This window comes from Galeopterus variegatus, unplaced genomic scaffold (genome assembly GCF_000696425.1).
Source record: "Galeopterus variegatus unplaced genomic scaffold, G_variegatus-3.0.2 Scaffold2258, whole genome shotgun sequence".
Lineage (NCBI taxonomy): Eukaryota > Metazoa > Chordata > Mammalia > Dermoptera > Cynocephalidae > Galeopterus > Galeopterus variegatus.
Window position 1 is genome coordinate 239,212 of NW_007728369.1, and position 24,295 is coordinate 263,506.

Below are 24,295 nucleotides of genomic sequence, written 5' to 3' on the forward strand. Positions count from 1 at the left end.
AGAGAAAGGAAGAACAATCAGACAATGTGGATATGGAACATTTGGTAAGACAACCGACCTAGATTCTCAAAAAAAAAAAAAAATCAGCTATAAAATACTTTTTGGGAAAAGTGGAGAAATTTAAATATGGCCTGGACATTGGGTAATATTATGGAATTATGGCTAATTTTCCTAACTATAACGATATCATGGTAATATAGGATTCCATATTCTTAGATGAATGCTGAATATATGAGTAAAATCTCAAGTCTTCAACTCACTTTCAAATAGTTCAATAAAAATAAAACACAATCTCTACATAAAGAGAGAAAGCACGTATGACAACATGTTTACTGTAGTTGACTCTAAGGTAGAGGGTACATGGATATCGACTACTATTCTTTCAACTTCTCTGTGTTTGTGAAATTTTTCATAATGAAAAGTTGGGGACAAAAGACCTCATGACCAAGCCATGCATGTCCCATTGCAAGAACTCTAAAAAGGTTCTCAAACAATCACAGTAATTATTACAGCATCTTTAGAGTATGCTAAGAAAATGAACTAAAAAACATGAATGCATTTATAATTATCTAAATTTTGCCATAACTTTACTAGGCATGTCTTTCTATTGAGAAGATGGGTAAAGTATTTTCAAATGTAAATCATCAATGTTACCCAGAATCCTTGAAGACTGGTCACTCATCTTACAAACAGCCTTTGCAAATGGAACCACCAGGCTCTCCCAGTTGTTAGAATCATGCATCATAGGACATTCTGGGAGAAGGAAGAAAATTTCTAAAGCTTCTTGGTGTAAAGAATGAAATGGAAGGTTTTTGAACAGATTTTCCTTGAGACAGGTGGTTATCTGTGGACAGAAAGGATCAGGGAAAAGGCATTCAAAACTCAGCAGGGACTGGGTATAACTTATTGTAAAAAAACAAGTAGAACCTGAAATTTCATTCCACCATTAAATTAGAATAGTCATTTAGTTTTTCTAAAACTCATGTTTACATCCCATCTCACCCAGCTTCCCAAATACAATAGGTATTTGGAACATGTGACAAGTATTCTCCTCACTCATTGTTGCAGTGCATGAAGGAGATCAGAAGAAATCACATGACAAGTTACACTGCATAAACGATGGATTAGGAACCAATGGCAGCCCTCTCTATAATAAGTACTATATTCTACCCTCTGGTTCACACTATCAGACCTCATTTTCTTTCAGAGGAAGATTGTATCAGAACCCCAAAAAGCAAAACAAAATAAAAACCAAAAGACAAACAAAAGCAACAATTTCACCAACAAAACCTAACATGGTTTCCTATTACGTTCTCATAGGACCACCTGTCTCCACCACAAATTCTAGTGTCTAGACTACCTGTCTCCACCACGAATTCTAGCCCTTCTAATCTCCTTGTAGTTTCCCCAATTCAGAAGGCAACTGTTCAGGAAAAATTCAAATGAAATTCTTAATTTGTATTTGTTACGTGTGCTTAGATAATAGCAATCATTTGTTTAAAAATCCACTGTGCAGATAAGCTAGTATTTATGGAATACTTATTATCTGCCAGATACTGTGCTAACCGGCTTATGTATAATAATTAGGTCCTTTAATCCTTGTAGTTTCTCCATAACACAGATGATATCATTAATCTCACTTTATAGATGAGAAATCTGCACTTCAGAGAAATTAAGTTACTTGCTCAAGGTCACAGAGCTAAGTTAGAATTTCTCCTGGATCTTTCTGATCCCAAACCAAACTCTTAACCATTACATTATGAGGCATTGGATAAATGATATCTCTAAATGCACAAATTCTTATAATTACCTATTTTTATATTAAAACATTATACTGGGTTCCTACTGTGAGGTTCCATCTGTGGATTACGTTTACATGACAACTCTATTTTAACATCCCAGTGACCCATCTTTGTTCATCATTACTCACATCCCCAAACCTCCCAGCCTACTCCAAACCTTTCAGAAGTACTATGATACTTTCAAGCCAATGTGTTTGCTCACACACTGTGTTCTGGTGTACATTTTCTTGGCTACCTGGAATGTCCTTCCTCATGTAGGTACCTGACAAACTCCCAATTCCTCTGGGCAGCTTATTTTGAGTATTCTAAGTAGAGCTGACCATTAATTGCCCCAACACGACTGAATTCATCCAAAAATATTTATTGTACATGGACTACATTCTAAGCTCGGCAATAGAGAAGACAGTGGAGTATAAAAAACATCCAGTCTTTGTACTAATACTTGGATGTATGTGTCTGTCTCCCTTACTAAACCATGAGCTTCTGAAGAATGAAGTGTGTCTCTTTCATTCTTCATCAAGAGTCATTATTACACTGCCTTGCAAATATCAAGTATTCGAATGTTTGCTAAATAAATCAATGAATGCCAAAGTCTGAGTCCATATGACAGAATTGCAAGATGGAAACATTACAGGTCTTCTAATCTAACTATCCTTTTCTGACACAACAGAGGTGAAGGATGTCCTATGATTATGTTATTTGCACATCACATGTTATTTTTTTGGCATAATCAAGATATAATTAGCAAGCAGGGAGGTCCCTTAGCAATGAACTGATCCAACCCTTTCCCTTCGCAGATGAAGAAATGGCCTTCTATTTCTGGTGATCTTTCCACAGTTGAATTCAGTAGCAATGACTCAGAATCTTACTGAAAGAAAGTTAAACTGGCTCCAACAGGAGGATTTTAAATAATCAAAGAAATGCTCATGAAACAGTCAACAGGGTAGTTCTTGGGTTAATGTGACAGGGAGCCATGGTTCTGCTGTGGTAAACAGAATTAACCTTTCCATCTTCCCTTGAGAGAAAGCAGTGTGTGAGAGAGAAAACTTGCAGCTAAGATAGAGAATGCTGATTGTGGCAGACAGGGCAGCACAGCAGGTAAGGCAGCTCAGAAAAAGGGAGGGTGAGAGATGAGAGCATGGTCTCACTCACATGTGGAATCTAAGTAAGTTAGTTTTATTGAAGTAGAGAATAGAATGGTGGTTGCCAGAAGCTGGGGAGGGGAGGGGTGGAGGGGATAGTTAAGTACAAAGTTATAGTTCGGAAAAATATGTTCTGGTATTCTATTGCACAGTAGGATGGCTATAGTTAACAATGTACTGTATCTTTCAAAATAGCTAGAAGAGAGGATTCTGAATGTTTTCATCACAAAAAAAATGATAAATGTCTGTGGTAACAGAATTGCTAATCACCCTGATTTGATAATTACACAATGTACACATATATTAAAACACCACATTGCACCCCATAAATATGTATGATTATTATGTGTCATTTAAAAATAAAACAAAACCTGGGCCGGCCCGGTGGCGCACTGCTACAGTGCGCCACTTGGGAAGCGCGGAGGCCCTCCCGCCGAGGGTTCGGATCCCACATACAGACCGGCCGCTCACTGGCTGAGCGAGGTGCGGGAGCAACACCAAGGGTTGCGATCCCGTAGCCAGTCCCGGTCCGGTACGGGCGCGACACTGAGGGTTGCGATCCGTTGCCGGTCAAGAAAAAAGACAAAAAGGGAAAAAATAAAATAAAATAAAATAAAACAAAACTTTAAAAGGTTGAGGGGGGAAAGAGAATGAGAGATACAGAAACAGGAGAGAAAAAAAAAAAAAAAAAAGAGGAGTGGGTGCAAGGAGGGAAGGAGAGGGAGAAAAAAAGAAACCACAGTGAGACCCAGAGAGAAAAACTCAGAGAACACAGGAAGTACCATTCCTGATCAAACAGTAGAATAAAATAGGGAGATAAAGTAATAAGGCTACATCAATAAAGGCTAAATTAATAAAGAAAACATGTTTGCAGCATTTGCAAATGGAAAACCTAAAAACAATAGTAACAGTACTGAAACACACAGCAACAGTTCCAGAAAGAACAAGACCACTCTAGAACCTACAGAAAAGAAAGCACAATAGAACAAAACACAGAGAGCAAGAACATAGGCAGTCTTTGGTGTAGGGATATTCCTACCAGAAAAGGTGTTCTTGTTCCTATATTTGTGCTTAACAGAATTGCATAAAAAATCTCATTCTTATTCTCGTGTGTCAGTTTCAACAAATCCTTAATCATTTTCCTAAAGCCCTAAGTTGGAAAAATTCCCTCTAGGAATGTGTATATGTGTATGTGTATGTGTGCTCTGTACAGACGCACTATTTAGACTATTTGTAACCTATGTGACTTCTATACCAACTATTTCACTCTAAATGGGCAAACTCAAGTGCTATGAGTTTATCTTAATCTGGATATAGTACAGCATCTCAGAGAATCTCTTAAAACACAGTATTTCTTTTGAAATTTTGAGTTCTTATTAGAAATGTTCCAAGTGTATTTTCTCTCTCCAAATAATAATCTGAAGAATACCACCATGTTAGTAATCCATTCCTTTTGGGTTAACTCCTTAAAGGTGTTTCTTGCTTTATTTAAATCCAAATGGATAGATGTTTCTGCAGCTATTCTGTAGAAGAAAGATAAATAAGTGAAAGCAAATGAAAACAGACACTTCAAAATTAAGTATTTTATCAGATCATCTATTTAGATGCAAAGTTTCTTCTACAGTTTGCCCCATTTCAATAAAATTACCTTTTTTCTCAACTATCATAACTAATTTGGCTGAATACAAATACAATTGACAATGAAGTAGACAACACAGAATTATTCTAAAATGCCAAAAAATATCAAGGCTGCATTTGCTATATATACCACAAGACATTAACTCAGATATTGTCTCATCTAAAACGTATAATCAAGAAATACTTATTTTCCACTACAAAAATAGCCACAGAAAAAAGACAAAGGTTTTTCCTCTTTCCAAAAAATATGACCATTTTTTCCAGTTACATAAATTGAAAGTAGGGACCAAAAGAAAGAGCTTCAAAGCAGTAAATTCTTAATATTCCAATAAAAAATTATTAATAAAATGTGTAAGTATCCTAATGCATTAACTGTTTATGCTGAACTGAATAAATTCACTGTTTAAAAATATGCATTCTTTGTAAAGTAATAAATATAATTAGTGTCTAAAAATAGGGAAAACTTCTTTCAAAGAAATAAATATATTATACAGATATTTAGGTAAAGAAGAAGAAAGTTATTCTTTCCTAATTTTCTTTATTGCATAGTGACAAATTATAGTGGTATATATTTATGGTGTCATGATTTTGAATCATTTTTGAATAAGAAATGATTAAATTAAGCTAATTAACATCATCTCAAACATTTAACCTTCTTTGTGATGAGAACATTAGAAATTTATTCTCTTAGTGATACTGAAATGTACAATACTTAGTTATTAGCTGTACTCAGCATGCTGTGCTATTGATCTAAACAATACAATAAAATAAAATAAATATATTCCTTCTATCTAACTGAGGCTTTATACCCTTTGACTATCATCTCCCCATACCCCCCACTCACCAGCCTCTGATAACCACCATCCTACTCTCTGCTTCCATGAGTTCAATTGTTTTAGATTCCACATTTAAGTGAGAAGATACAGTATTTGTCTTTCCATGTTTGGCATATTTCACTTAGCACAATGTTCTTCGATTCTGTCCATGTTATCAAAAATGACAATTTCCTCCTTTTGTAAGGCTGACTATAGTATTCCAATGTGTATATACACCACATTTTCTTTATCCATTCATACCCTGATGGACACTTAGGTTGATTCCATAATTTGGCAACTGGGCTGGCCAGTTAGCTTAGCTGGTTAGAACATGGTGCTGATAACACCAAGGTCCAGGGTTTGATCCCTATACTGGCCAGCCAATGCCCACACCTCCGAAAAAATTAATTTAAAAAAAATGACATAATTTGACTATTGTGAATAGTGCTGCAATGAATGTGGAACTACAGACATCTCTTAGACATACTGATTTCAAGTCTTTCACATAAATACCCAGAAGCAGGACTATTAGATTATATGGTAATTCTATTTGATGGAATTTGGATGTACTGTCCTCCCAGAACCCATGTGGAAATCTGATCCCCAATATGGCAGTATTGGAAGCTGTTTGAGTCATGGGGGTGGATCCCTCATGAATGGTTTAACACTCTCCCTAGGTGGGGGAGTGAGTTCTTGCTCTATTAGTTCCCCAAAGAGCTGGTTGTTTAAAAGACCCTGGTAAACTTCCCTGCTCTTTCTTGCTTCCTCTCGCCATGTGATCTGCTTGTACCTGCTGGCTGCCTGTGGCTTTCTGTCATGAATAGAAGCAGCCTGAGGTCCGCACCAGATGCACCTGTCCCAGAATTGTGAGCCAAATAAACCTCTGTTCTTTGTAAATTACCCAGTCTCAGGTTTTCTGTTATAGCAACACAGAACAGACTAATACCCTATTTTTAGCTTTCTGAGAACCTCTTTACTATTTTCCATAATGGTTGTAGTAATTTACACTTCCACCAACAGTGTACAAGGGCTCCCTTTTCTCCATTCTTACCCACACTTGTCTTTTTAATAACAGCTATTCTAACAGGTGTGAGGTGATACCTCAATGTGGCTTTAATTTGCATCTCCCTAATGACTAGAAATGTTGAGCACTTTTTCATGTGTGTGTTAGCCACCTGTATGCCTTCTTTTCAGAAAATGTCTATTCAGGTCCCTCGCTCATTTCTTAGTTGGATTATGTTTTCTTTCTATAGTTATTTAAGTTCCTCATATATTCTGGATATTAATCACTTATGAGAGGTATGATTTGCAAATATTTTCTCCCAATCCATAGGCTCTCTCTTCACTCTGTTGTTTCCTTTGATGTGCAGAAGCTTTTTATTCTGGTGTAGTTCTATTTGTCTATGTTTGCTTTTGTTGCCCATGCTTTTAGGGTCAAATCTAAAAAATCATTGTCCATATCAATGTTGTATAGTTTTTCGCATTTTCTTCTAGCAGTTTTACAATTTCAGGTCTTACATTTAAGTCTTTGATCAATATTGAGCTAATTTTGCATATGGTATGAGATAAGAATTCAACTTCATTCTTTTACATATGGATATACAGTTTTCCCAACACCATTTATTGAAGAGACTATCCTTTTCCCACTGTACAAGTATATTTGATCAATTGACCATAGATGTGTGTTATTTTCCAGGCTCTCTACTGTGTCCCACTGGTTGACATGTCTATTTTTATGCCAGTACCAGGCTGTTTTAATTACTTGCATTTTGTAGTATAGTTTGAAATTAGGTAGTACAGTTCCTCCAGCTTTGTTCTTTTTGCTCACAATTGTCCTGGCTATTTATATTTTTTTGTGGTTCCATATGAGTTTTAGGATTTTTTTATCTCTGAGAAATGACATTGCAATTTTGACAATGATTACATTAAATCTGTAGATTGCTTTGGGTGGTATAAACATTTTAACAATATTAATTCTTCCAATCCATGACCATGGGGTATCTTTCCATTTATTTGTGCATTCCTCAATTTCTTTCATTAATGGTTTACAATTTTCAGTGTATAGGTCTTTCATTTACTTGGTTAAATTTATTTCTAAGTATTTTATTACTTTTTTTGTAGCTACTGTAAATGGGACTGTTCTGATTGAATAGAAGGGGCTAAGCTTTTCCTCTAAGACCTTGTCTTATTCCAGGCCTTAGAAGAAAAGCTTTTAACTTTTCCCCATTGAGTATATCAGCTGTGGTTTGTCATATATGACTCATTATTGTGTTAAGGTACATTCCTTTTATACCTATTTTGTTGAGTTTTTGGTTTTTTAAGTCATAAAAGGATGTTGAATTCTGTCAAATGCTTTTTCTGTATCTAGTGAGATGATCATATAATTTTTGTCCTTCATTCTGATGATGTGATGCATTGATTTGCAAATATTGATTTGCATATTGTGGTGGGTTGAATTATGTCCCACTAAAACTCAATGAAGCTTGAATTGTGTCCGCAAGTTTCATATATTAGAAACTTGGCCCTCACTTTAACTGTTAAGAAGGTGGGAAATCCTATTATGGTAATGGGAAGGTGGAGCCTTGAAGAACTGATTAGATTGAGGACCATGCTGTAGTGAATGGATTAAAAATGGTGGTCAGGGGCATGGTTCTGAGGGCCTTAAAAGAGAGAGAGTCTGTCTTTCTCTCTTGCTCTCTGCTCTGCCATTTTCACAATATGATACCCTGCCATCACTGTCACCACCACCAAGATCTTCACCAGCTCTGTTCCCCGGACTTTGGACTTCCTAGCCTCAGAAACTGTGAGTAGTAAAGTTCATTTTTTTATAAATCACCCAGTTCTATGTATTTTGTAATAAGCAACAGAAATGGACTAATACCCATATATTGAACTATCTTTGCATTCCTGGGATAAATCCCAGTTGATCATGGCTAATGATGTTTTTAATGTGTGTTGAATTTGATTTGCTAGTATATTGTTGATTTTTGCATCTACATTCACCAAGGATATTGGCCTACAGTTTATTTTTCCTGTGATATCCTTATTTGGCTTTGGTATCAGGGCCTCATAAAGAGTTTGGAAGTATTCCCTCCTCATCAATTTTTTGTAATAGTTTGTGGTGAATTGGTATTCGTTCTTCTTTAAATCTTTGGTAGAATTCAGCACATATGTCCATATCATGTCCTGGACTTCTCTTTGATGGGAGACTTTCTATGACTGCTTCAATCTCCTCTCTTGTTATCAGTCTGTTCAAATTTTCTATTTCTTTATGATTCAGTCTTGGTAGGTTGTATATGTTTAAGAATTTATCCATTTCTTCTAGGCCATCTAATTTTTTGACATATAATTGTTCCTAATAGTTTCTTATGGTCCTTTGTATTTCTGTGGCATCAGCTGTAATGTCTCCTCTCTCATTTCTTGTTTTATTTAAGTCTTTCTCTTTTTCTCTTTTGCTTAGTCTAGCTAAAGGTTCATCAATTTAGTATATCTTTTCAAAAAGGCAACTCTTAGTTTTGTTGATCTTCTGGATTATTTTTCTAGTCTCTATATCATTTATTTTTGCTCTGATCTTTATTATTTCTTACCTTCTGCTAATACTGTGCCTATTTGTTCTTTTTTTATTTCCTTAAAGCATAATGTTGTTTATTTGCAATCTTCTTTTTTTAATGTAGGTGTTTATTGCTATAAACTTTCCTCTTAAGAACTGCTTTTGCTGCATCCCATAAGTTTTGGTATGTTTTGTGTATATTTCCATTTATCTATAGATATTTTAAAATTTCCTTTTTAATTTCTTCATTGATCCATTGGTAGTTCAGAAGAATGTTTAATTTCCATGTTTTTGTTAATTTTCCAAAATTCCTCCTGTTATTGATTTCTAGTTTCATACCATTGTGGACAGAAAGGGTACTTGATATGATTTCAATCTCTTAAATTTGTTAAGACTTGTCCTTTGGCCTAAGATATGATCTATCTTGGAGAATGCTGTGTGTGTGCTTGAGTAGAACGTGTGTTCCGTTGTCAGATGGAATGTTCTATATATGTCTGTTAGGTCTATTTGGTCTAGAGGGCTGTTCAAGTCTGGTATTTCCTTATTAATTGTCTGTCTGAATGATCTGTCCAATATTGAAAGTGATATATTAAAGTCTCCTCCTATTATTGTATTTGTAATCTCTCTCTCCCTTCAGATCCTTTAATATTTGCTTTATATATATATATATATATATATATATATATGTATGTGCTCCACTGTTGGGAATATACATATTTACCACTGTAATACCACCTTGATGAATTAAGCCCTTTATTATTATATAATGTCCTTCTTTCTTTCTTTTTAGTTTGATTTTAAGTCTACTTTATTTGATACAGGTATTGCTACCCCTGCTCTTTTTTAGTCTGTGTGCATCCTTAATGAGTCTTTGTAGGCAGTGAAATGAGTCTGTTGTGGGCAACACATAGTTGGGTCTTACTTTTTTTTTTATTTTTATTTTTTAAAAGATGACCGGTAAGGGGATCTTAACCCTTGACCTGGTGTTGTCAGCACCATGCTCAGTCAGTGAGCTAACCGGCCATCCCTATATGGGATCCGAACCCGTGGCCTTGGTGTTATCAGCATTGCACTCTCCCGAGTGAGCCACAGGCCGGCCCTGGGTCTTATTTTTTAATGTATTCATTCACTCCATGTTTTTATTGGAGAATTTAATCCATTTACATTCAAGGTAATTATTGATAGGTAGGGACATGCTATTGCCATTTTGTTCATTGTTTTCTGGTGTTTTTGTACATACTTTGTTTCTTCCTCTCTTGCCTTCTTACTTTCTGGTTTGATGGTTTGATAGTTTTCTGAAGTGGTAAGTTTTGAATCTTTTAAATTTATTCTTTGTGTATCTCCTACAGATTTTTGCATTTTGGTTACCATGAGGCTTATAAAAAACATTTTATAACAATCCATTTCAAGCTGTTAACAACTTAACTTGGATTGCATTCAACAACTCCACACTTTGACTCCCCCCACATTGTTTCTGATGTCTGAATTTACATCATTTTGTAATATGTATCCCCTGATAGTTTATTTTAGTTCTAGTTTTTATTAATAATTTTGTTCGTTAACCCTTGTACTAGGGATAATATTACTTTACACAGCACAATTACAGTCCTAGAATATTCTGAATATTGCTTGGTATTACTTACATGATTGGGTTTTGTGCTTTCTTAAGTTTTATATTAATTAGCAGTTTTATATTAATTAAGTTTTATATTAATTAACTTTTGTTTCAGTTTAAAGAACTCCCTTTAGCAATTTCTGTAAGGCAGTCCTAGTGGTGATAAACTCCCTTAATTTTTGTCTGGGAAAGTTTTTATTTCTCCCTCATTTCTGAAAGACTGATTTGCTGGGTAAAGTATTCTTGGTTGGCAGTTTTTTCCTTCAGCACTTTGAATATATCATCCTATTCTCTCCTGGCATGCAGGGTTTCTGCTGAGAAGTCTGCTGATAACTGTACTGGGACTCCTTTGTATGTGATGTGTTTCTTTCTTATCTCTTGCTGCTTTCAGAGTTTTTTCCCTAATATTTAAAAATTCAAAAAATTATTACCTCACAATAAGGAAATGATTAAATAAATTAAGGTATGACCTTCCCATGTAATAATTAAAATGATATTATAGATAAATAATAATATGGAAATTGAATAAAATGAAAAGTGGACAAACGTATTAAGAGTAAAGCAATATAGGGCTGGCCCAGTGGCGCACTGGAGAGTGCGCCGCTTGGGAGAGCGCTCCGCTTGGGAGAGCGGCACTACCGCCGAGGGTTCGGATCCCATGTGGTGACCGGTTCCCACTCACTGGCTGAGCGCGGCGCGGGCGCAACACCGAGGGTTGCGATCCCGTTGCCGGTCCCTGGTACGGGCACGACACTGAGGGTTGCGATCCCGTACCAGTCAGTAAAAAAGACAAAAAGGAAAAAAAAAAGAGTAAAGCAATATATAAAACAACATAACCCCATTTTTTGGTAAAATGTATTTGCATAGTGTAGAGCAATATATAAAACAACATAACCCCATTTTTTTTGTAAAATAATATATTTGCATAGAAAAAGGATTTATACATAAACACTAGCTATTACTCAAGTGACTGATTATGTGTAATTTTCATTTTTTGTTGTGTGTATTTTTGACATTTTCTACAGCAAGCACATATTTGCTTTTGTTAAAAAAACATAATTTCTAAAAAGAGGTAAACATATAACTATTTTACCTTTAAATCACTTTTAGTACTCTTTTGTGGTATTTTTAATAGAATATTATCTCATGTATTACCTTTTACTTAAGAAACTTCCAGTCAGGCAAGCAGGAGATGAAAATATTTCTTTGATTTCCCTACATTAGGAATAAGACAGTGGTTAAACCAAATTACAGAGTATACCTCTTTATAGCAGGAGACATGATAAATAAAACATTTTATAACTGTCCCTCAAACTTCCCCCTCTGTCTCCTATTTGTTTGCATATTATGTTGGCATCTAAAAGTTATTCCATTTGCTAAATCTCAAAATTTCAGTGGCAAACGTGGGAAGTAAAAAGGCATATACTCAGACAAGCCTCAGGGAAAGAAGAAAAGGTTTGATCTAGGGTCAGTACGTCCTTAAATAAATAAAACACTACCACCCCACCCAACATTGCAAACCCTATTTATTTCTGTTCTACTGAAATGGAAATAAATAAAATAAGTTACCAGAAATTAAATTGGGGGTGGGGAGTATATTCAACTTCATCTTGGAAGAAATTGCACAAATAGTTCTTGATCATTTATGCTCTGCAAATTATGATGCAACTATTTTGAACAACTATTTTCCGGAACTAGAAAGCCATACCTAAAAATATTACTTAAAAAAGGTGTTGTTAAGAACGAGTATCATTTTTACAGATGGTACAAGTTCTGTGGTTTAGAAAAGGATTACCCAAACTGTTCAACTGTGAATAGGAAGTACACAAATAAGTGGTTCCAAGATCAACCAGGATTGAGAAATGCTGTAGATTGTATTTCCTGCTCAGAGAGTCATAGTACACATTAAAAAAAAGCCCAGAGAAGTTCTGCAGTAAGAAAGCTGTCCTCAAAGAGCTTACATGCTAATTGTGATGGTTAATTTTATATGTCAACTTGGCTAGGCCATGGTACACAGATATTTCGTCAAACATTATTCTAGATGTTTATATGAAGGTATTTTTTAGATGACATTAACATTTAGTGTCATGGGAAGCCCGTTGGGCTCCTGAGCCGGGGTGGGGGACACCAAGGGCCTCAGCCACACTCCCCCAACATCCCCAACCTGGCCAGCGAAGGAGCCGGTCCCCCGCCTCTGCCACCCTCCCCCATCCCTTCCCACTGCTCCACAACATCTTAGAATGTAAAACATAATAATAATAAATAAATAATTTTTAAAAAAAATTTAAAACAGCAGTCTTTGAGTAAAGCAGATTACCCCCTCCATTATGTGGGTGGGCCTCATCCAATCAGTTGAAAGCCTTAACAGAAAAGACAGAGGTTGGGCCGGCCCGTGGCTCACTCGGTACAGTTCGGTGCTGATAACACCAAGGCCCCAGGTTCGGATCCCACATAGGGATGGCCGGTTCGCTCACTGACTGAGCATGGTGCTGACAACAACAAGTCAAGGGTTAAGATCCCCTTACCGGTCATCTTTTAAGAAAAAAAAAAAAAAAAAGACAGAGGTTGCTCAAGAAGAGGGAATTATACCTCCATTACTGCCTTTGGCTGATAACACCAAGGCCCCAGGTTCGGATCCCACATAGGGATGGCCGGTTCGCTCACTGACTGAGCATGGTGCTGACAACAACAAGTCAAGGGTTAAGATCCCCTTACCGGTCATCTTTTAAGAAAAAAAAAAAAAAAAAGACAGAGGTTGCTCAAGAAGAGGGAATTATACCTCCATTACTGCCTTTGGACTTGACCTGCAACATCAACTCTTGCCTGGCTATCTGACCTGCCCTACAAATTTCGGGTTTGGCAGGCCCCACAATCACATGAGCAAATTCTTTAAAATAAATTAATCTCTTTCTTTTTCTATTAGCTATAGATACAGATACAGATATAGGTATATACATATACACACACACATATTCTATCAGTTGTTTCTTGAGAAAACCGTAACTAATATACTAGTGGACCACAAAATCTCACATCTATGTATTGTGCAGAACCAGTTTGGGAAATGCTACTTTAAAGAGATGTATAAACAGACAGTCAGACACTTGGGGTGTACCTTTTTGTATTCTGCCACTGTTTAGTCTCCACATCGGCAATCCATCTCTTTGCAGTCCCTTCACTCAATGTAGGAATTTTCCTCCACAGATTAACATAGGAATTCTGTAAACAAACAAAAAAGTAAAACACGGTAATTTAGACAAGCCAGAAATAGGTACCCAACTTTTATGCACATTCTTAGAGGGCAAAACTGATTTTTAAAAATGGACAATACAGCTCTGTGACAATCATAAAGTGAGATTCTAACAAGAAGTAATGAATCATCTGCCTGGTTGCCACTTTCTGGTTCAAAGGAGCTTAGACTCAAAGTAAATTTGTCTGAGTACCCCAACACTCAGCACTTTATACAAGTTCAGTCAGATTAAACTGAACATCAGACAGCCTTGAGAGGAAGATCTTAAAAGGGCTGTGCATAGAAATGGAAGGAACTTGATTTCCCTTGGTGAAGCAGGGCAGGAAAGTTATAGACTGGTTACACATAAGCCTATGAACCTTGGGTCTTTTTTGGTACTAGCTGGCAAAGTCATTTTTCACATCTGTCACCTTGTTGGCTTACTAGGACCTTGACCAAATACCACTGGCAAGGAGCCCCCAAAAGGTAAGGAGAGTCTAAAGAAATCGCACTGATTCAACATTCACCAGAGACAAATATGCTGATTTTTGTGGGTAAATATTGATGTTGTTTAGATAATAAAGCATCAATAAGATCCAGTTATTCCCAACAAATCAGCCTAGTAACCTGATGATTCTGGAACTTACTAAACCTGGATTCTAGAACCTTTTGTTTGCTTAAAATACCAAGTTATACAATATCCAGAGATCTATTTTTACCTCTTTTTCCATCCAGAGCAAAATGCTTTGATTCCCTCCAGCAAGCATTATTAACTTCTTTTCTGAGGAATGGCTTTCTGAAAGGGATACACAAAAGTAAGAGTTTAGGAAGTCACCTGGCACAAACATGTATACTGAATCTAATTTCAGATTCTTCTTAAATGTGGTCATTTTATCATTTTAATAGACAAAGACTCAGCACATTTACCACCAATTAAGAAGTAGAAATATATAAACTTCAGGGTAAAATCTAGTTGGCAAACATAGGTGATTCATAAGGCTGACATGTGACATTAGTTTAATATACATAATTAATATAAATGTTAATACGTAAAACACAAACCAATATCTGATTAGTTACAGGTTGCCTAGTTAAATTCTGCTCCCATTACTAATAACCATGTTCTCAAGATTTAACCAATGACTGCTGGCTGTGAAGAATATAAATAAGTACTTCAAGCTCATGTAACTGGTTATAAGGAATGAAAGATAATATATGTATTGCTTAAGGAAATATACTGTTCATTTCCCCAGAAGAAATGAGCAAATTTTGTTACTTTAGGTCACAACTAAGCTTTCAAAAACTAGTTAACAAAAGTGCTCAGAGGCACTTCTGTAGTAGAGTGTTTCAGAGCTCAGTCTCTGAGGTTACACATAGCAGTTCAATTCCAGCCAAAACACTTACTGGCTCTAAGCAGCTAACCTTTTGCTCTCCAAGTCTGTGTCCTCCAGTAAAACAGAATTGACAGGATACATCTCCCAGAACTATTTCAAGAATTGATGAGATAACACAGGTACATGCTGAGCACAGTTACAGTGCCTGGTATATAAGGGTACTTTTAAAAGTTCATGGAAAAATAAGATTACAAGATAATACAAATCTTTCTATGAACTTTTTAAAATACCCTTGTATGTCAGCCACTCATTGTTATGAGGGTTTTTCATGATAATGGGTCAACTTAACGAGGCAGGAAAACCAGTCACCACAGAATTAATAAGTCTCTTGCAAACTAGAATCAGAGCTGCATATGCCTCTGAATCCATATAGTCTATTTTATTTTGTTATAATTTAAGTTCACTTTAATCCTAATCTGAAGGAGTAATAGGAAAATAATGGTTATCTTGACTTAATAAGTTAGTGTGAATCTTTTAAATGGTTTACAAGTAAAAAAAAATGAAACCAATGGTTAGAGAAACTCCCTTCATATTCATATATTGCTTTCCTTGCCACATTATACACTTTAAAAAATCACTTTCTCCAAAAAGGAATTATGCCACATCCTGTGCTCCTATAAAATTTACCAAATTTGAGTTCTTCATTTGATGGCAATTTCATGGGAAGTGGTTTCAGCTGATTATGTGTTCCACCATTTCCCAATTGTCCTTCTTTTCCAGAACCAAAGGCAAAGACCTTTCCCAAATCAGAAACATAGGCAAGAGTGTGCCACCTATTAAATAAAAGCACATATGGTCAATTCTTAATTATTCACAATGATGAACAGTATTTAGCAATTCAGTAAACTGCTAAAATTAGGTTACCCAGTGAGAGTGAAACTAGTTAACCAATTCTCAAAGGATGAAAACCAAGAAATCAATGTGTGGCTGATTAGATTTTGGAGCCCCTAGGTCCACTCAAGACCATGATGTCTCCCCTTGCCTCCTGCTCCTTTTTCAAGCCTCAGCTTGGGAGTCAGCTCCTCTTAGAAGCCATTTGAGTCTCACTTCCTGGAAGACTGAATTAGTTGACCTTCTCTGAGCTCCCATTCTGTTTCCCAAAGACCTCTCTCACTGATTTTCTTAATGATTTGCTTATTGGTCTCTCCCCCAACACTGATGTGTAGTAAGGAATTTGGCCTAGCCTTTTTCCCCAGTTCCTGGGAGGTAACCTCTAAACCCTTAGAATTCCCTTAGTGATAGTGTGTCTTTGTTCTTCATGGTCGGGTCCTGGGACCCCAATGATAGGTGGCCTGCATGTAAGCCAGACATTCAGGAGGGAGAGCCTGGAGGTTGAATTCAACCACCTGGGCTTGATTCAATCAATCATGCCTAATGAATGAAACCCCAATAAAAACCCTGGACTGGGAGAGTTTCCCTGGCTGGCAATACTCTGTATGTAGGGGTTTTTTTTGATGGCTGGCAGGTATAGGGAATCCAAACCCTTTGACCTTGGTACTGTAACACCATGCTCTAACCAATCGAGCCAACCAGCCAGGTGCAATACTCTGTATGTATTTTCACATCAGGCCGGAAGAGGTAATGCTGTTCAGCTGCTCCAAGAAGAGACAAAAACTGGAAGCTATGTTTGGACCCCTCCATCTGTGACTCTTCCTTTGACTGGGACTAATTTGTATACTTTTCTTGTAATAAATGTGACTGTGAGTACAGTAGCTTTCAGTCAGTTCTGTGAGTCTGCCCAGTGAATCTTCCTGTGTTAGTACGGGTATTGCCCTGATTTGCATTAAGACATCTCTAAATTGGCTCCTTCAACTTGCAATACATGCTACTCAAAGGAATGTTTGTTACGAAGAATCTAAAGTGGTGATAATGTTTCTTTGGTTAAAAGATACAGAGTGAGATATCGATATTGAAGCAATATCGTTTCTTTGGTTAAGAAAATCATATTCCCAAAATCTGGCCTATCTTAATATTACCTTTTTGTAATTTTACTCAAAGATCATAGGAAAGTAGGTCTACAGACTGAAAGTATGTACACTAGTTTTTTACAGTAAGGGTTTCAGTAAAGTAACAAATAAACCTAATATTCAGATAGAGCCTGAATCTGCACTATGTTTAGTGAGGGAAAAAATTGTCCAAAATAAGACTTTGTATATCTAGGTAAAAATACTTTTTAAACCAACCAAGTCCCAATATCCCATTGGCAAAAAATAGATTGATGAATCTGATGATCAAAGAAAATAATTAAGTAAACCAAAAGCAAGATTTTTTGCCTTTATTTAAAAAAATAAGCTGTGGAAGTCAAACTTCTCCAGAATATTCCACCCAAACCACCGACTCTGTCTTATACTTCACTGTGATCAGAGCAGGATACGCTTAAAGATTTACTGTAACTAAAAAGTAAATTGGCCCTGAGGGGTTATGAGAGAGGGTGATTACATTAATGAATACTCCTTTATGATTCATGCTTATTTATTTTTCCCAAATAAATAAATAATGACTTTTTTTTAAAAGATAAAATGCATCTGGACAGTTACAAAGGTATGTCACCAAAGAGGCAAAAGAATTGAATACAGTGAATTGTATCTGCTCATTAAAAAAAAAAAATCAGGGGCTAATGAGTTAGCTCTGTTAGTTAGAGCTTGTACAGATAACACCAAGGTCTGGGGTTCCATCCCTCTCTATACCGTCCAGTTGGCAAAAAAAAAAAAAAAAACCCAAAGAAAACAAACATATGTATTAAAAGATTTATTATGATTATATAATAACATAAAGTAAGCATCTTTACCCATTTGAAAATATTTCATACTTATATCTCAGAGAAATGAATGGAAATTTTATTAAACTACCTATCTGATTGCATTGATTTTATAAACTTTCATTGACCCCTTACGCTTACCTTCCACATGCTATCTGGGTCACTCTACTCCCAGCAAGCTCAGTCACCAAACAGGGTCTTAGTTCATTCTGTCTTGAATTGTGACCAAGTTGCCCATATTTGCCAGCACCAAAAGTAAACACCAGCCCATCCTAAGGAAAGGGAACTTCATGTCAGATTCTAGAGAAATACAGCACAGATGTAATAAAAGCATTGTCAAAGTAAAGCTCCCAAATAACCAGAACAGTCCTGCATGTGGAAGTGACAATCTTTCTTCTCTGGGTAACACTAACTCCCTATACAAAGCGTTCTTTCAGAAGTACAGTCAAGAAGAGACAAGGATACACCCACCTGTGTGAGCAAGGCCGTGTGAGAGCCCCCACAAGCGAGAAATTCAACTTTCTGATTGTCTAGTGCTTCAATAAGCGAAGGAGAATCTTTACCTGTGACAGGGAAAGAACAGCTGAAGTGACCAAAAAGAAATGCCAAGATTCACACTGGAGTAACCCAGACCGGACTGCTTCCTCTTAACCTAGCAACAACAGTTCCCATCACATTCTGACAAGACAGGCTCTAACACTGGGATATTTAGGCCCAAGTTCTAGACCTAATGTGGGGGTAGGGCAGTGGCAAAAGGTTCATACGTAGGGGCACCCACCCACGAAAGGGTCAAGCAGCTTCCCAAATCCCATCGTTCTCTTTTCAACCTGACCTGATTAACTTTAATTGCAATACATCTGGTATTTCCAATTCTTGTCTAGAATTACTTTTAATGAATATAGATTCTTTTTTTCTTTTAAATTCTTTACCACAATGTCCTTGCCTTGTACCACCTCTTCTTTCCTTCACGATTATTTTCCTATTAAAGCACTCAGAGATTCAGCATAAATAGTTTAATGACATCTCTACTCTTTCCTCTCTTTTGAATATTTTTCTTACACTGACTTATGGGTTAGCTGCATGATTAGCCTTGGACCGTGTCAGGGAGAAAGGTAGTGTTTGAGCAGTGATCCAGTATAAGGTGCACATTACCACAGCTGGGTAAAGCGGCACTTTGTTATCCTGAAAACTCTAATAAATTGTTTGGAATCATGAGAAATTTTGCCATCTGCTTTGTGGAGGTAGTTCAATAATGGGAATTACATGGTTTTTCGTGTGTGTGTGTGTGTATGTACAGATATAATTGACATCTTATAGAAAGGGTGAGGATATCTAAGTTTCTAAACAGAATTCTAGTATTCTTTGGGAATAATATATTAATAGACTTTAAGTGCAAAGCACGTTTTGAGGTCATCTCATCCAAACTTATCACTTTACAGAAAAAGAAAATAAGGCCTAGAGGAAAGTTAAGTGATTGGGCAAAGCCATACAGTTAGTAGACTGCGAAGTTGGAATCGGAATCCAGGTATTCTGATCCCTAATCCAATGCTTTTTCTGAGTTCCCACACAGCCCTGAAACATGTCTCCATTATAGTAATGACCCCACACTATGCATGTCCCTTGGACTGATTCTGCCCTGAAGACAGAGATAATCAGGAAGAATGGTGCAAAGAAAGTGAGGATCTGAACCATTTCTGACAGGGAGGTCCATGTTCAAATCATCTCTTATCTAACAAATACATTTGTTAATAATATGAACTTGAAAATATGTTCCATACTGTCAGTGTGGCCCAGGCCAAGTTGTCCAAGATCATTTTTTCCCCATGAGTAAATGTTTCCAGATATGGATAAGGCCATGCTGTGGGCTTCTCCTGCAGAAATCTGAACCAAGGGGACTCCGGCGAGGTCTTCCACAATCTGTGGTGTGGGGGTTGAGGGAAATATCCCTCCAACTCCGAGCTGGCCGTGTTCGTTATGTCCCCAGGCAAAAAGCTCACCACCTTGACATAAACAAAGAAAATGCTGTCGTCTTAAGTTTAAAATGCAGTAGACATTACCCTAGGACATCATGTATACTATACATTGTAAAATATCAGTCTCTTAAATTCACACTGATAGGACTGTCAGATCCCAAATGTATGACTCAGAAAAACAGAGAAGAATCTACTCTTTAGCAATAACAGTTATCCTTCCTTACCCCCATCTCAAACAGTGAAGAGATAAGGAAGTATATAAGAAACGAAGCTGTCTGAACACATTATAAACAAACTCAAGAAATAATTACCTTAAAACCCATAGTATGGGCCCATAAAAAACAGAAACACTTTGGAAAAATAAAACCTACAACTACCATTTTCTCTATCTTTCTCTCTTTCATGTGCCTAAAGACCCCAAATAAACAACTTAAAAATTCATTTGAAATTACAGCACAGTATCTTGAAAGAGTCAGTTTCTTCTGCCATGAATTGAATATATGGAGTATATTTTTCAAGAAAAGTTCTTATATGTTATCTAATGGAGCTGACAATATCTAATGGAGCCTGAAAAAAAATACATAAGAGAATTAATGTTTGCTGAGCACCCCTTTGCAAGATGCTGTGCAGGATCCAGTGGGAGGCAAAGCCCCTCCTTCTAACAGAATTATCATGAGCCTACCAGCCACCAGGAATATGATGACGGGCATGTTGCTTCCCCAACTTTTATTCGTTCTGTATTCTTATTTACCAATAATAAACTCTAAACATCCCCTTCCCCCGGCACCCACACACCACTAGACCCTAGGCTTCTTGAAAGCAAGTGTATCTGTTTTATCTTCATCAACTGAACATGGTACATGCTCAATATGAAATATTTGCTCATGAATGGATGAAGTCAAATGACCGATTTTTTTTCCAATACAAGTTCATACTCTGAAACCTCAACAGGGCTTTCACTGCATGTCAAATACTTGCTTATTTACTTCCCTTGAATCCCAACATCCATTCGGTTTACGAACATGTCTACATCTGTCCTATATACTTAAAAAATTCCCTTGACCCTGAATTCCCCTCTATCACCCTCCTGTCTTAATTATTTCTTTAACTGCTTTCATTTCCCACCTCTATGTTGTCTGACAGGAAACAGGATATAATGAAGGGCCAGGGAGAATCCTTGAATTCAAAACGTAACGTTAAAACACATCAGAAGCCTGCAACCTGGCCACAAAAGCAGACCCAGGGGATTCTGAACTACTGCCATGGGAGGAGGTGGAAGAGTGCTAGGAAAAAAGGAGGTGGTTCTGGAAAAGTGTGGCAAGGCCTGGAACAGATTCCAGAGAGAATGATTTGATTATTCAGAAAAGTTTCACTATTTTGTACTGAAAAAATAAAAACATGGAACAAAATGCAGGAATAGTAATTATGGAAACCTGTAAGATTTTATAGATACAAGAGTTCTCTCTCATTTTGTATCTCCTTTGTGAACAGTACTCTGAACAATTTCATATTCAAAACCATATTTCTGTCCTGTTACTGAGAAAAGTACATACATTCTACTGGCTCTCCATATGCACACATTTACTACTTTTTAAAAATAACTAATATTCCAAAAAAAGTACCTTTTGAGAGTGCAAGAGAATGATGATCTCCACATGCGATCTGTATTATAGTTTTTTCTTGTAAAATGCTTTGAAACCTTATGGAAGAAAATATATTTTATGTCAGTCACTATAATGAAAGTCACAACATGGTTGTGAGAACTATTTAACTGTATTAGCTGTATTTAATTAGGAATGAAGCTCAAGAAAAAAAATTTAAATTTATTGCTTCACATTCAGTACACCTAAAATTATAAAAAATACTATATGTTTTAATTAGTGGTTTAAGAAGAAAATAATGCACATTATATAATTGTAAAAAAATTGATCTAAAATACTCTTATGTAAATAATTTTATAATACAGAAATAAATGTAAGATGAAGATAAATTCTAATTCATATGATCAACTAGGAAGAAGTCTCAAAAATCATTCCATGATGATGCTTTTTATTCTAGCTTGAAAACTTTTATTTGTGGAAATTTAACTTATAGGATTATGAGGATCAAATGTGTTAATGAATAAGAAAGTCCAATTTAGGGCTAGGTGGACTAACCAATCATTACCTTTAAATGCCAAGAAAACACATGATACCTGCCCTAAGAGACATACTGGTTTGCAGTAAACTGATGAACTTCACTAGGCAGTTCAGAATTCATCATTTACTTAAGATGCTACTATATAAAGCAGGAGACACAAATCATATATGGTAACATTTTCCTACAAAAATTATTACTGCCCTTTGATTAAAATTAATTTTTAATGAAAGAAAAAGACATTCCCTACCTTGCATGTTCTATGCTATAGTTGTACTCAAATGGTTTTCCATCTGAGGATAGAATCAGCATGTGCTCTGCTCCTTGGTCCATGGAATGTATCTTCATTTTTTTTCCTAACTTAATGCACTCTGCAGAGCAAATCCAACCAGGAACTATCATCACTCAGATTATTACCCACTATTATTATTGATTTCATTATAATACACTTAAAACATCTGGGAAAAAATTTTAACTAGACAACCTTTCATTTAACATTAATTTTTCTTTAAGAAAATTCGAGTATGCAAAGCAAATTAGGAATGACAATTGTTAATTTAGAAAAGCACTGGTCAACACTTTCTTTTATATGGAATACACCCATAACATAGCCAATTAAATATCTGCTTTTAGGTTCTTGTTTAATTAGTTGAGACAGAGAAACTAAATTTGAAATGACAGAAATGAAAAGGTCTATAAAAAAGTGTAACTTAACTTTAGGACAAGATAACTCCTTTCAAGAACAAATATATTGTGTATCCTGAGACATATTCTTTCCAAAAAACAAAACAAATAACAATAATAAACACCTCCCGACTGCTCTCAGTAAAAGCAAATACCTGTATTCCTAAAAAGTAGGATTGTGTTTGGGAGACGATTTTTAAAGATGATGCTGTTAAAATAATTTTTACTGGTATTAGTGAATATTTAGCCTTTCCTAAAAGTTAAGATTTGAAATTGTCCACAAGTTACTATTTACTCTTATTTAATTCACAAAAATTAAAACTAGAATAGCTCTGGGACCTTGTTTCACTCTTCAGTTCTAATGAAATAGAATCTATTCATGTAAAAATCTCAAAGCACAAATCATATTACAAATGCTAGGGGAACCAAAATTGTTTGGTAATAAGAAATGGCCCGGGGCGGCCCCGTGGCTCACTCGGGAGAGTGCGGCGCTGAGCGCCAAGGAGGCCGCGGGTTCGGATTCTGTATGGGGATGGCCGGTGTGCTCACTGGCTGAGCGTGGTGCAGACCACACACACTGTGCCGAGGGTTACGATCCCCTCACCGGTCACAAAAAATAAAAAAGAAAAGAAAAAAATGGATAACCGTTCAAACTCTGCACAGCAAAAAACCACATCAACAAAAGGCAAGGTGAGAAAAATAGTACAACATATATGTTAAACAAAAGGCTACTCTCATTCAATACTCAAATACCTCTTTCAAAAGTAAAAAGATGAGCAACTCGATTTTTTTAAAACCAGGGAAAGACCTGCACAAGCAGCTTACCGAAAAAGGAATGCAAATAACCAATAGAAAACTGAAAAGGTGCTTGACTTCACTTGTTAAGGGAAAAACAAGTAACAGTAAGATACCATTTACTTCATTCCACAGATGGGCAAAATTTTAAAGATTAATTAACACGGGGAATTTACTTTCCTCCACCTGTAAAATTGGAACCACAGTACCTACGGAGCCTAGGATCTGGCAGAAGCGCGCGTGAAAGCCAACGCAAGATACTTCCACCGAGAACAAGACGACTGCACCCTCTAAAGGGTCACAAAATCAAGGCAGGTACGTTCTTCAAAGGAGTACGTGGGGGTGGGGGACCAGCTCTGATCAATTCTCAAGGAGGACTGACTAAGGTGAAGATGCTGCCTATATGCTCCGCGCCCAGTAGGGACAGGGATAATGGAGGAGTCAGGTGCGCACGACGAAACCTGGAAACGACCCGGACAAGGCGCGAGTCTGCGGCCACCGCGGACCGCCGCAGCGCCAGCTACCCTTCTGTGCGCGCCTTCCCGCTCAGAGAAGAGAAAGACCGCACACCGCCAACTCGCGCCACTGTGGGAAGGAGCGTCGAGGCCCGTCCGGGTCCCGGCCCCGCCGGCGCTGCAGGCGTGAATCCCCGGCCGCCCACCCTTCGCACGCCAGCCTGAGGCGAGCGGGCCGAGCGGGCGCTGCTCCACTCACTCGGCTTCCTGGCGTCGCCGCTCCGGGCGGGCAGCTGGTGGACCTCGACA

The 24,295-nt window shown here is 36.9% G+C and overlaps 1 protein-coding gene across 1 annotated transcript in view; it reads right to left on the reverse strand.

Annotated features, from left to right (window-relative positions):
• HERC5 (HECT and RLD domain containing E3 ubiquitin protein ligase 5) overlaps positions 1 to 22,454 on the reverse strand; it is a 39,869-nt gene extending 17,415 nt beyond the window's left edge. Inside the window, exons 1-11 of the mRNA XM_008581086.1 lie at positions 22,303 to 22,454; positions 21,539 to 21,615; positions 19,722 to 19,943; positions 18,415 to 18,506; positions 18,085 to 18,215; positions 15,813 to 15,958; positions 14,511 to 14,587; positions 13,678 to 13,781; positions 11,718 to 11,777; positions 4,377 to 4,467; positions 655 to 844 (exon numbers count right to left, since the gene is read on the reverse strand). Coding sequence (XP_008579308.1) covers positions 655 to 844; positions 4,377 to 4,467; positions 11,718 to 11,777; positions 13,678 to 13,781; positions 14,511 to 14,587; positions 15,813 to 15,958; positions 18,085 to 18,215; positions 18,415 to 18,506; positions 19,722 to 19,943; positions 21,539 to 21,615; positions 22,303 to 22,454 — 1,342 coding nt within the window. The remainder of the gene's footprint in view (positions 1 to 654; positions 845 to 4,376; positions 4,468 to 11,717; positions 11,778 to 13,677; positions 13,782 to 14,510; positions 14,588 to 15,812; positions 15,959 to 18,084; positions 18,216 to 18,414; positions 18,507 to 19,721; positions 19,944 to 21,538; positions 21,616 to 22,302) is intronic.
• Positions 22,455 to 24,295: the final 1,841 nt, after the last annotated feature.